Source organism: Salvia hispanica, chromosome 3 (assembly GCF_023119035.1).
Source record: "Salvia hispanica cultivar TCC Black 2014 chromosome 3, UniMelb_Shisp_WGS_1.0, whole genome shotgun sequence".
NCBI lineage: Eukaryota > Viridiplantae > Streptophyta > Magnoliopsida > Lamiales > Lamiaceae > Salvia > Salvia hispanica.
The window spans coordinates 25153423-25168111 of NC_062967.1; the positions used below are offsets into that span (position 1 = coordinate 25153423).

At 36.4% G+C, this 14689-nt stretch overlaps 1 protein-coding gene across 1 annotated transcript; it reads right to left on the reverse strand.

Moving 5' to 3' along the window:
- Nucleotides 1–4382: 4382 nt before the first annotated feature.
- On the reverse strand, nucleotides 4383–8307 carry LOC125212123 (extra-large guanine nucleotide-binding protein 3-like). Its single transcript, XM_048112186.1, has 8 exons — nucleotides 7314–8307; nucleotides 7088–7225; nucleotides 6531–6635; nucleotides 6236–6421; nucleotides 5906–6083; nucleotides 5484–5728; nucleotides 5204–5373; nucleotides 4383–5118 (listed from the first exon to the last, which is right to left on the reverse strand). Exons 1-8 carry the CDS (start codon nucleotides 8136–8138, stop codon nucleotides 4593–4595), a joined length of 2373 nt encoding a protein of 790 aa, XP_047968143.1. The 5' UTR covers nucleotides 8139–8307; the 3' UTR covers nucleotides 4383–4592.
- Nucleotides 8308–14689: the final 6382 nt, after the last annotated feature.

The window sequence follows — 14689 nt, forward strand, 5'->3', positions numbered from 1 at the left end:
TAGTGTCAGATTTACACTAAAATGAGTTTGAGTTTAGTGGAATGATCGGAGATGCTCTTATTCTCTTCCATTTATCGACTCAAAAATGTTAATTGTGAGAAATGAATTACTACTAGTACTAATGTCGTTTCCAACGTGTTTCCTATGTTGAATATTACACACATCCCAATTTTGAAGTTAGTGGGAGAACCACCATAGTCCATGTGCAAAGCATTACTGGATACTCCTATATAGTACATAATTGAAGGGTTTATATGTAACCGATATCCTTGATTTTCAAGAAATGTTATGCTACGCACGTACTTTATTCAATATACTATTCTAATAATCACTCTTGGTAGTGTTTCTTTCGGTCTTCATTATAAGTCTCATTTTTCATTGGTACAGGTTTTAAGATAAAATGGTAGAAAAAGTTAGTGGAATATGATGCCCAAAAATATTAAAAATGAAATAAAAATTCTAATTAATAAGGACTAGATGAAAATATAAAAATGGAACTTCTACTTGAAGGGACAGGAGGAAGTATACGATATAATTGATTTTTATTTTATTTATTTAATTCGATTATAATACCTCAAAATAGTCATTGATTTCATTAACTGATCAAATTGCATAAAAATTTAATCTCAATTTGTTTCATTAGTTTATTTGATATTGTGAAAAAAATAGATAACTTAAAACTTTGGGTGTAATGTGGACTAAATGAGAATGATGCAAATACAATAACTGTGAAAAAAAAAACATTTGTCTGCCAATATGCAAGTATAAAACTAGACAAATTAAAGTATAGATGTTACTACTGTAGTAATGAAATTATTTATCTACATTGTATGAGAATAACAGTAATTTGTAAGTAAGGGAAGTTTTATCCGCAGATTCATTGTATCTTGGATTTAGGCGGCTATATTTACTTTTATTCCCGTTAGATTTTGGTGGCATTCATTGAATCATGGTCAAGTCATTTTCCATTTCTTCCAATGGTCAATGTCAAAAATGGCCTACAATATTTTGTAATGTAAAGAGTTACTGATATTTGTAACTATTTAATTGCACACCAGTCTATTTTTAACGTCTTCTTGCAACCTCGCAATTTCACAGTGAAATGGCGCAACTGAGTAAAGGCAAGTGTACTGCCCACTTCCACGTCATTTTCAAGCCTACGTCAGCGATGTCGCAACCTCAAATTAAAGCTTATAATCAAGTTCAGTTCACTATCTCGTTTGTATTTGAATTTTCAAATATATACTACTGTTTAAATGTTTTATGAAATTATAAATTTATATTTGTTGAAAATTGGTTTGTGAGTTTTATATATATAACAAAAATAAATAATACATGCACGTTTCTTGGAAATTGATGAAATATGCGCAAACGGTGTAGAACTAGATAAATTAAAAAATGGGTTTCAAATATGATGCAAGCACAATTCATTTTCATGTAACTTATCATTGCTCCTACATTAATTTGAAGAAAAAGTCATTATATAATGGAAATAACCGTATTGTATATACAAAATTCTAGGATGTGGATCGGCAGAGTCCTTTTCAACTCTGTGTGGAAATTTTTGTGCAAGACTTTAACATTCCCTTCTATTTCTTCCTAGTACCACTTTCTTTTCAATTTGATCCAACTAAGATGTCTTTTTCATATTTAAAATAAAAAATATCTATTCTTTCTTCTGATTAAAATATTTCTATAATTGTTACTACTATATTTTATCTTATGTAAAAAATCTCCGTATAGCATTTTTAGTGCGGTGAATAAAATGAAGAGAGTAACATTTTTAATGGGGATGATTGATGGTACAATATCAAGGCCTGAATGAAATAACAAGGCCCAAAATCTTTTAACTCCGGTAAGCCCATCTACCTATATATGGATGCCTAATAAGAATTTAGCGGGCCTTCAAGCGAATTTCGGGCTTCAATCCTATAAAAGTCACAGCTTTGAAATAATATTTAAATAAGGTTAATATTACCTAAATATTATGGAAAGGTAAACAAAAGTATTAATATAAGAGTCCACCATTAATTTTGCAATTGCATTAGTTTGTGATTTGTAAAGATTTTATTTTGGTTGCCTTCTAGAGCATCTCCCATGCCGGCTAGCCAACCGGCTAGCCGATTCGCGTCGCTAGCCGGTCGGCTAGCCGAACCATTGGAGCAGGCCAGCGCCGAATCGGCGAAAAAACCGGCGTAGGGCCGGCCGATTGCGTGGCGCGGCCGATGCGCGGCCGCCATTGTGGCGGTCCGATCGGACAGCCGATCGGCCAACACCGAATTTCGATTTTTTTTTAAGAGCATCTCCAATGCCGGCTAGCCGAACCATTGGAGCAGGCCAACGCCGACCGGCGAAAAAATCGGTGTAGGCCTGGCCGATGCGCTGCCGCCATTGTGGCGGCCCGATCGGCCAAAGACCGAATTTCGATTTTTTTCTTTTTAAAAAACCTATATAAACGCGATTTTAGTTTCATTTTCATTTGCACCACTTGTTTTGACGAGTTTTCTCTCTCTAACTTTCGTACAAGAGCATCATCGAACGATGAGTAACGCGGTGGTAGCAAGTGGTGGTAGTGGTGGGGATCTTGAGGAGTACGAACGGAGGATGAACGAGGCTATGGAGGCCTACATGAACCGCGAGATGGAGCGGTACATGCGTAGGGTGGAACAGCGGGCGATACCTCGCCCTCCACGGGTTATCCACCGCCGAGCGTTGATTGATCGGGGATCACGTAGCCGCACATCACGGGCCGTATGACGACTACTTTTCGATAGAACCCGCGGTTTCCCGCAAACATGTTCCGGCGGCGTTTTAGAATGTGCGGGGAGTTGTTTATGCGTATCGTTGACGTTTTGGAGCGTCGATATCGTGTTTCCGCTTCTGCACGATGCGGTTGCGGACCGGCCACACCCGTATTCAAAAGTGCACGACGGCAATCAGGCAGTTGGCCTACGGAGGCGCGGCAGACATGTGGGATGAGTGCCTCCACATCGGTGAGTCGACAACCCTGGAATGTCTGAAGTATTTCTGTGAAGGCGTGATAAACATTTTCGGTGAGCAGTACCTTCAAAGCTCTACTCCCCAAGATTGTCGGCATTTGATGCAGATGCACGGGGAGTAGCATGGGTTCCCCGGGATGTTAGGCAGCATAGATTGTATGCATTGGGAGTGGAAGAACTGTCCGACTGCCTGGAAGGGGGCCTACACGACCGGCTACAAGTCAAAGAATCCCACGATGATCCTCGAGGCCGTAGCTGATTACCGGCTGTGGATCTGGCATGCATATTTTGGGGTAGCCGGGTCGAACAACGACCTCAACGTCCTCAACTCGTCGCCCCTATTCAACGAAAAGTGTCAGGGCATCGGTCCAGCCGTCTCATTTGTGGCCAACGGCAACCGGCATGATATGGGCTACTACTTGGCGGATGGGATATACCCTAGGTGGCCTGTCTTTGTGAAGACGATCAGGCACGCAAGTGATGAAAGGAAGGCCTACTTTGCGGAAAGGCAGGAGTCGGCGCGCAAGGACGTGGAGCGCGCATTTGGTGTGCTCCGGTCTCGATGGGCGGCAATTAAGGGTCCAACGCGTTTGTGGGATGTCGGATGCGTTTCCCAAATAATGTACGCCTGCATTATCATGCACAACACGATCGTCGAAGACGAAGGCGTACAACCGACTAGTTGGGCCAATGACGATGAAGTCGGTCCAAGCCACGGAACGGCCACCCCTAGCGTACGACGTGGGGTACCTCTCGATGAAGCCGGCCGCCTCAAGGAATATGCCGACATGCGCCAAGTGGAAGCTCATATTCAACTCCAAAAGGATATAATTGAAGAGTTGTGGGCACGGAGGACTGCACGCCGATAGTTTTTTTCTTTATTATGTAATTTTTTTTTATCTATGTACTGTTTTTTTAATGCAATTAATGAATTTTCCCGTATATGTCTCGTAAATTTAATTCCGTAATTTAATCGTAATTTTAATTCCGCAAATGTAGTATATTTTGAATTATTTTTATTGCGGCTGGCCTATGGATGGCCTAAATCTGATGTGGCAGGTGGATATTTAGTGCTGCTGACGTGGCAGGGAGAGAGAGTGGCTGGCCTATTTGCATTGGAGATCTCCTAGAAAATTGAGAGTTTATGGGATAAGTGTTATGAGACGATGGTAATGCAAAATAATATTAGAGGTGGTAATTTGGAAAGGTTTGTTACCTTATTGTTGGTAGTTTTGCTAAATGAATTAGCAGTAATTACAGTGCTAATTTAATTATTAACTCCATTCACCAAACCAGATACATGCAACACCTTTTTAGGAACGTCAGATTGTTTCCAAATTGTTTAATGGATGCACATGTTTGGATATTGTGAACTCAATGCAATGATACCAATTTGTTTGAGAGTGGTTTTGTATAACTACTTTGTTATGCAACTTTTCACAAAACTGTGAAAGCATTACAAATTTAAAAAAACAAAGATGATTGCAAAACTACCCTTGAAGCCTACCAAACCTTAAACATCCCTATTTGTAAGGTTTATGACTTGAGCCTTAACGGCAGTTTTGCCATCACATTTATAAAACTATAAAAGAGTTATAATTCCTCAGATAGCAAATCATCATCGCTCATGGAATAGATACCTCCAATATTGTGCTCTTCCCAGTCGATGATTTCCCGGGCGTACCTGAACGCCTCGTCCACAGACTGTTGCTCGCGTCCCTTCACTTGCCGTACGTACAGCTTCCTGCCCGTGATGGAGGCGTAGAGCTCCTTGAATCTCGCAGCGATGTAGTGAAACGCCTGGTGTCCCAGCGACGTATTCTTGCCGTGAGTCTTCAAAGGATTGAAGTCCTTGAACCACTCGCAGACAGTTAGAGGAACCTGCTCGATTTCATCCTTGAACACGTCGTATTTGGTCAGGAGCAGGAGGAAGGGTGTGTACTCAAAACAAGAACGCTTAGCTACACTCTCGAAGAAATCCCGGCTCGCCACCATTTTGTTCTGTTGTATGACAGTCCATTGCCGGTTATAGTCAGTCAAGGAAACGCACAAGAGGCCGGTGCTCATGCCTTCGAACATGTCCAACCACTTCGGAGAGCTCAGCAGAATCAGTTCATACCTGCAAATGGAATAGAAAGAAGCTGGTTTAGCAGTGTCTTTAGATAGAGAAGATGACGAATAACTCAACAGCAAGAGTCTCTTACTTTGGCAGAGGTTGTTGATTCTTCGAGTCTTCATTGTATAACTCAGAAACTGCGCTGTGATCACCAAACGAGAACTCGATGTGTGCTATCCCGTTGGTGGGAGTAACCCCTTCAGCAAATATAATGTCATTCTCTGATGGTTCATACTCGCTGCTCGATATCTCCATCACCTGAGCAAATCAGCAACTGCATTAGATTGCATATGGAAAGAGATGCATGCTAAAGATGCAAGGATGTGACTTCGATTTTAGAATTAAAGTGACATTGCTTCCCTTCATACCCGGTCTAAGAAATATGCAGCAACATCGGGAAAATATGGCAGTTCCTCCCGTCTCTTGTACGTTTCCTGTATGGCAGGATCCTTCCAAATTTCATCAGCTACAGAAGCATGTTCGCGTGCAGCAGCAGGAAAGACAGTGTCGAAATCCCCGGAAGCCATTAGATCCAACAACCAGTCACAGAAATTACTAATTTTCTGGTTAACCGAATAGATACATTGCCTGCTTCCATCACATTCCGTTTCTCCTGACAATATCAACACCAGAAAACCATCAGCAACATGATGCTTCAACTGAGTTACTCTAGTCTACAAAATCAAGAGATTTATCTCATCCTATAGACAAGCACAATGAGCTAATTATAGTTTCTCGGGGAAAATGGAGACGAGCCTAGTTAAGTAATCAGTGGAATCTGGGCAACTACCTGGTACAGACCTGTCAGCAGCCAGACCAGAACAAGCGTCTTTCATCAAGGTCTCCTCTTGAAAATGCTCCCTCCCCTCCAGTAAAATACCGAGATATCTGTACATCTTACTTTGAATTATAAGCTTAATGTTCAGCAATTCTTCAGGGGTATATTTGTTTGCATATAAAAACTTGGCCTGTTACAATAAAGATATAAGCAAGGGAATGAGTTCATGAAATGGTGCTAAATCACAGTACATCGTCCAGCAGTCTGAGTTCAACCCAAATTACGAGTTTTGTAATTGACTCTTAATACGAAAACATAAAAACATCAGAAAGCCAGGATTACCTGCTTGAAGATGGTACTTGTCCCAGATCCATCCAATCCAAGAAGAAGAAGTTTCTGGACCTTATGCTCCTCCAGATTCTTGGAGAACGATCTAGCTGACAACAAAGCGGGTTCTTCCTTCGTTCTTTGAGCACGTTCAGAAGGTATGGCCAGTGAAAACAACGAACAAATGAAACGAACAGAAGCCTGCCTAACAAAAGTTCCAACTCAAACTCTTCAATAGGACATAACATTAGACACCAAAGCAAAATTCAAAACTGAAATGATACGGATTCTCTTTATATTATCAAACAACCTTTTCCCATATATTTCCTTTGATGTTATTCTGGCCTTCCTCCTCATATGATCCATCGTCATATAGCCAAAAGTGTGTATCCGGAAGGCACTGGACCTTGGCCAGCTAAACAGAAAGGAAAGACAAGAATTTTGTCACCTGGTTAGTTACAACTAATGATGATCAAGGTTTTAGCCCTAGTATGAAGCAAACAAAGAGATACTACGCATTGTAGAGAAGAAAGTTATGTAAATGAAATAGGTGATACAAAACAACATATTATAAACTAAACAATGGCTTCCACAAGAAGGAAATACTATTCTTCAGAGTATAGATTGTTAACATGCTAGTTCTTTTGGAGCATGTTTCAAGTGCGATCTAAGTGGCTCGAGCAAGCTCCTTGAATACCATCCATTTTCTTTCTTTTCAGTCAGGTACATCCATAAGTGTTACAGTTATACAGAATTCAAATACGAATAAGCTATATTGCTGAAACTAGCTAGAAACTTTGGAAATCTTTCAGGTACAACAAGAGTATCGCCACGAATTTCCTGATCTACGACAAAATTTTGTATTACCTTCAAGACGCGGAGCTCGACTCTAGTGATCTCACGGCCGTTCATGTAAACCCTCGTATCACCATTGCTCGCTCCAATCTGCAACTTGCCTCCCACATTCAGTTTCGAACTAATGATCCTCTCCGGCTTTGCTCCCTCCTTCAGATAACATCCAAACAAGAGATTAAGAACCTTAACAAAAACCAGTATAAAAAAAACCAAGATTTCAACAAAAAATAATCCAAACCTTCCCCCAGAGCCCAGAATCCTTATCATACCAATATCTCCCCGGCCTCAAGTCCCGGGGAGGCACGAGACAGCCCAACAACTCATCCAATTCCTCCTCCCTCAGCTGCTCCCCATTCACAACAACCTGCTCCGGCCTCGCCTGATTAGCCCTGCACTCCCTCTCCACCTGCATTATCGCCCGAACCTCCACACGACCGCAGAGCTTCACCAACACCTTCGAAACCTTCCCCAGCCGCCTCCTGTTCGCCTCATTAATCGGCCTCCCAATGCACCCCACGCACTTCCTCCCCTCCGGCATCGCCCCCATCGCCCTCAACACACATTTCTTGCAATACTCTGCCCCACACACAATGCACCTCTCCCGCCCTCGCCACACCTCCTTCCCCCCCTTCTTCCCACACCTCCCACACCCCATAACCCTAACCCCACCCCCACCCTCACCAATAACGGTCGAATTAGAATTAGAATTAGAATTGGCAAATTCATGATGATCACTGGTATTTCCAGATTCGGATTCCAATTCGGATTCAATTCCATCGTCGAAAGTGAGGCTGAGTGGTCGGTTTTCGGAGCTGGTGGTGTCGGAGCTAGACCGTGACTTGATCCAGGAAGGATTCGTCGGGGTGAGAGAAGGGGCGCGTTTGGGGAAAGCGGTGAATCTGGATTTGGGAATGACGGGATTTGCGTCGGGGGGCTTGAAGAAGGGAGAAGGGCCGACGTAGTCGACGGAGATGGAGTAATCGAGCTGGTCCTCGTCGGGCAACGGGGCGCCCTCCGGCAGCATCTTGCGCAGCAGCTCCTCCCACGAATTGGGCGCCGCCATTGTTGCGTGACAAGGAAGAGTGAATCACATGGAGAGCGAACAGAACACTGACTGCGTCGTTGTCTCTCTGATTTTAACGTCCATCGATAAAGCTTCGATCTTTTTTATAAAGATTGCATTTTTCAGTGATGTGAAATGTGGGATCCTCAATTCTGCATTAAATAATCGTACTTATTGAAAATGGTGGCACCTTCACATTAGGCGTTACGATGTTGTATTTCAATGCTAACAAAGTCTAGAAAATATAGGTAATTACTAATTACCAAATTTACTTCTTCATTTATCATATCTAAACTTCTCTGTTTTGTTGCTTTACCAAAGATAAATGCTAGTAAATTTTATTTTGCTTGCAACTCCGTGAAAAAAGTTTTACATTTAATTAAAAATTAGTAAAAAAAAGATTAGTGAAAAGTAGACTCATTTCATTAGAAAAAAAACTTATAAATATGGATAGTGATTAATTTTAGTAGATATCCCAAAATGAATAGAACTATTTTTTGTGGTCAGAGTTAGTAGGAATTCTTTATGAGATTTCCGTTTTTGAGCAAATTTTCAGAAGTTTATTGAATGCAATACATTTCATGATTGAATCACAGATTCACATTCGGAATATAACTTAATTGGTGCCTAAATAAATCACGTTTGAGGCAATTAGCTCTTTTGCTAACAAGTCGCTTCAGTAATTACTAGTAATTTCCATGAAACTACACAATAATGAATAATGAAAGGATTGAAGCAACAGTTTAGTGATAATATGGAATAATATTATAAATTCAAACGAAGGATAACATATATATTTCAGTTTCTTAAAAGGGCTAATAGTGAATTAAGAGGCGTGAACGTGTTCTCATTATGTATTTAATCTATATTCGACCGTTGAGCTTTTTGTTTGCCAAATAATTTAAAACGTCAAGGCTCATAAAGTTTAATAAAACTAAATGGCAATTATAAGCACTAGAAGATTAATTATCCCAAAAAGATAGAAATTAAAAACTCTACTGATCTGTAATTGCTTTGTTTGGTTATTTCTTTTTTTCCCCCTCTTTAGTAAAAATGAGCGAAAAATAACATCTTTTATTATTATAGTGAACCTAAACGCACTCATATTTGTTCATTCACATGCACACCTCAAGAAATGGACAAAACATATTGTTAGATAGAACTTACAAATACAAATATATTAATTAGACTCCAATTTTATAATCTACTTGGTTCATCGCCATTGGAAATATTTTTCTTCATGTTTCTTTTTATTTTTTTTAATTTGTTAAAATGCCATAAATGTGGTGTAAACTAAAATATGTAGTAGATCTTTCACCCAAAGTCTTTGAGAAATTGATACATTACCAAACACTCAACAGAAAGTGACTAGTTCTCTCCCTCTCTGTCTCTCTTTTCCTGATTTTTGAATTGCATGCCTATTTTTATTTTTTTATTTTTAATTATACAGTCACATGCATTACAAATCCATAATTTAGTGTATACTATTATATCTTATCTTGGTGACTAATTTCCATAGTTAACTAATTTGATAAGAGGTTATACCAAACTCATTGATTAAGCAACACAATTTAACCGGAACAAATATGTCAAAACATTTGGGAAGATGACAAGAGGTAAGCATCAAGAATCCATTAATGATTTAAATGTCTTATCCTTCCATACATTACATTTGGCCATCATACCACAAAAACACGTCACTAACATAACAAATAAACATAACAATTGTGTTAATAATTTCCCTTTCTAATTAACTTTAACAAATACCTTGAAGAAGACATGACACTACGACATTCTCAATGGGAAATATTCGTAAATGCTAATTCAGGTTCCCCTTAAATCGAACACGGTATATACCAAGTTAGTAAATTCAATGGTAATTGATTTTCTAACAGTACATGATTATATATTGATTGGTCGATTTTTTTGAATGTATTTTCTTGATGGACAAATATAGGGGAAGTACTCCTTCCGTTCGCCATTAGGAGTTCCATTTGAGTTCGATACGGGTTTTATGAATTATAAAGAAAAGTGTGTGAGAAAAGATAGTATATGTATGACCCATTTTTATATATTAATTTTATAATAGAATGTGAGTAGAATGAGTTAGTGGAAAGTGAAGTGTACCTACTATTTATAGTAAAGTGAACCAGGGCTCCTAATGGCTGACGGATTAAAATGATAAACCGGGACTCCTAATTATGGACGGAAGGAGTATCATTTTGTTGTCCTATAAATTGTATTTTGTGTTGTATTTATGTCTCATGCGCATTTAATGTTGTGTATATAGTGTAATAAATTAGTAATTATATGCATGAATGATGGTGAAATATACTCACTACGTCCCTTTGTAGTAGATCTAGATGTTTCTTTTCGGCACGAGATTTAAGAAATTGTGTTAGAAGTGAGTTAAGTAAAGAGAGAATAAAGTAGGAAAAGAAAAAGGTGGAGAGAGGAAGAAATAATAAAGTAAGAGAGAGAGTAAAGTAAGAGATAAGAAAAGTTAATTGGTGTTTTTTGTCAAAATAGGAAATGACTCAACTACAATAGGACTAGGCCTGTAAATTCGGGTACCCGTGGGTATCCAAACCCGAAAATTCAGGTACCCTAATAACCGATGAGTACCCGAACCCAACTAATCGGGTACCCATAAACCCGAAGTTATTATATTTCTAATTTACTCTTCTATATAAATTATATTTTAACGCAAGTAGAAATTATTAAAAATAACACAATACTACTATTTATTGACTATTATTAAAAGTCTAAACTTTAATTATAAATTTCTAATATTTTTGCTTTCTCTAAATTATGATTCTATATATATAAAATAGACATTAGACAAATAGGCACTGCTTAATCTTAAAATAAAAATTATTTTGGCATAAAATTGCAACATAAAAGAGATTAAAATAATATTTTAAGACATTAAATGAGCATGTAAATAAAATGGAGAAAGCATAACAATATATTTTCAAAAGATAACAACTAAAAACATAAATATTTATCACAAATACCTAATTAATTGAGTTTAATCGGGTATTAGTCGGGTACCATAATACGGATTTCGGGTACCCTAAACCCGAAAAATCCTAACATTAACTATCCAAATCCGTACCCGAACCCATAATTTTGGACTTCGGGTACCCAAAACCCATCGGGTATTGAGTCGGGGTCGGGTATACCCTAAACCTACGGATTGAATTTCCAGACCTAAATAGGACACCAAAAGAGGAATATGACTTAGCTACATCTAACATATACATATTTAATAAAAAAATCCAACAAAAGAAATCGACCACTAAATTAATATGGCTTCCCCTAAATTAGGTGGAGTATTCAACTAACAAAACAATGACAATTTAAACTAATTCAGTCCCAAAAAATAATTTCGAAAAGTGCACAATTTGGCAAACCAACTATGCTTCTAGAAGGATAATTCTTTCGCTAGCAGAGATAATAGCACGGGTTCACATTTAACTTAATAAATTATTGTTTAATGTTGATATCAACCTGACAACCTTTACCCAATCCGTTGAATTGAGAACTGCCATTTTATTACCTATATATTTTATTTAAAATCTGCAATTTTATTCGTGCACTCCCAAATTCAATTTCTATCAGTTAATTAACAACATTATTTATCACAATAATCCCAAAATTTGAATTCAAAAAGCGTTTCAACAAATAATGTTCTTTAATTGCTCTTTCTTTATCTCTGCAAAATATAATTCAATTTCTATCAGTTAATTAACAACATTATTTATCACAATAATCCCAAAATTTGAATTCAAAAAGCGTTTCAACAAATAATGTTCTTTAATTGCTCTTTCTTTATCTCTGCAAAATATAATAAGTGAAGACTGAAGAGTGAAGACGGTGTGTGTGAGCATATCAATGCGAGATTTGACTTGTAAAAATACAAGTGTACGTAGGATGATATATAAAAATAAACAGTTATATATTGTGTGGACTGTGAACACATAAAATAGAAATTACTCTATATTTTGGTTAAAAGAGGAAGTAATATATTTATAAATACTATGATAGGGTTGTTTTATATATTAAACGTTAAACACCAAATACATCATTATAAAGAGGTAGTAATATATTTATAAATACTATGATAGGGTTGTTTTATATATTAAACGTTAAACACCAAATATATCATTATAAAATAACGCAGAGTTCATTACAACTTTATTTGTAGTTCATTATAGAAAATTACGAGATTTAAAAACAATGACATCATCATGCATAATTTAGAAATCTGAAGTTCATTATAAGTTTATTATTAGTTCATTATAATGAACTCCAGGTTATCATATAATGATGTTGTTCGGCGTTTAAGCTTTTAAAGTGGTTTGGTATTGATCACAGTCCTACTATGGCATATGGGGCTTGATTTATGTTTAGATAATACTCCATTCGTCCGTGATTAAATGTCTCATATTTGACCGGTACGATATTAAAAAATTGTTTGACTTTACGTAGGAAAGTGGATAGAAAAGTTAGTTGAATGTGGGTCATACTTTTATATATTGGTTTTATAATAAAATGTGAATGGAATGGGTTAGTAGAAAGTAGATACTCCATCCGTCTCATGCTACTTGCATATTTCATTTTCGGGCTGTCTCAAACTATTTGCACTATTTCTATTGTAGATAAAAATTATGTTATTTAATTAAGATATTAGATTTAGTTCATATTTTCTTTATCAAATGTTGCTTTATTGCACTTAAAATTTTAATTTAAGTATACTAATTACTCATGTTCAAATTTACATTGTTAAAGTGGAAAGTACGAGTAATATGGAACAAAGAGAATATTTAATAATGAATTAAAGAAAAAAATATTCAATTGCGTACGGAGGAAGTACAGTAAGTACTGTTAGTATTGTCACTGATGAATAGTCGTAGATTGTGGTACAGAAGAAAGTAGGTCATACATAAGTTATCCGTACAGTGGGTTGTTTTCGTGATTTGGGCTTCCAGATCTGAGGATACATAGCCCACTAAAAAAAGATTTTATAAATATAGTGATTGTTTTGTTACATAAAATAATCATGATATATAATTAAATTGAATTGGTAATTATAATTAATTATCATATAATTAGTAACTTCAACTCTTCAAGCCTCGATGTTAAATAGCTAAAGAACAATTTATCATTTCATTTTTTGGTTACTTATTTGTCAAATTCGTTTCTGTATTTTTTTCCCATATGTTTTAAAACTGAAGGTGCATTATTGATTCAGATGCATACTACTCCATCCGTCTATAAAAAATAATTTTTTTTTTTCTATTTTGTACTATCTAAACACAAATAATCTCATAACTAAAAATAGCAAATTTCTCATCTAATGCTTTTCACTTTTTCCTCATTTTCGTACATTACTTAATTTTTCTCTCCTTTACCAACTTTTTTTACTCATCTCTCTTACTTTCCCAATTTCTTGTTAAAACTCGTACCGTTCACAAATAAAAATAGTATTTTTTATAGACATAGTGTTACTATTATATATATAAATTTTGTAGTCCTATGTAAAGTGGCAATACAAAATAGAATTTTTCTTTTATGAAAACCTCTATACGTGTCTGAGATTTAGAAAAGCGATTGGATCGAACATATATATTTATTTTTTACTATATTTCTTAAAATTTATGTCCAATCAAATTTGGACTTGTATTAGTGGACGGATGGAGTAAAAAAGTATGATCCATATAAATGCAGATATAAAACATACAACTTATATTCCAAGATGTCAATTGGGTTTCAATAGTCTCTATTGGGGGAAAGAAAAAAAAATTGAACGCCTTGCATAATTTTTGTTCGAGTTCAATTTCAATCATAGAGAAGTTCTTATTCATTCGAGCGTGATTCGAAATTCAATATTATTCGACGTTTATAAATTAATCATGATAGCTGGAAAAGGTTTTCTTCCAAAATTCAATGATATACAACCATAAAAAATTAATTATGTTAGCTGAAAAGGGTTGGCTCTTGATTTCATGATGCTAGGTTGGAACAGTTATTTTTCTAGTTGAAATGTTCGAATTTTGAAAGATTATGCTGTGTTTTAGTCGAAATGAAATTCATTTCCCACCCTTTAAAAACTGTTAAAATATTGCACTTCATTATAAAGTAGTCTCACATATGTTATTTTAATGATTCTTTCTTATTTATAATTTTCACTTAAATTGAATAATCACTAAAATTTCAGTAAAACAACAAAAGTTATAAAAAAAAATTAAATAAATACATATAATAAATAAAATAATTGAAAAATAACTAGAATGTCATATAGGAGTATGGAGAATGAAGTGAGGATTGCAACGAGCTTTAATTGGACAAAGCTGAGCATCAGTGTGTTCAACGTAAATGTAAGAGCACGGCGTGTTCAACATAAATGTAAAAGCACAACGTGCTCAACGGCCAGACACCACTAACATAATCATGATCGCAGATGCCTTTATAGATTTGGAATATAGTAAAGGTCAATTTTGTGATGGGGTTTGAATCCCCTTGCACGACGAAAGACTTGTACAAAA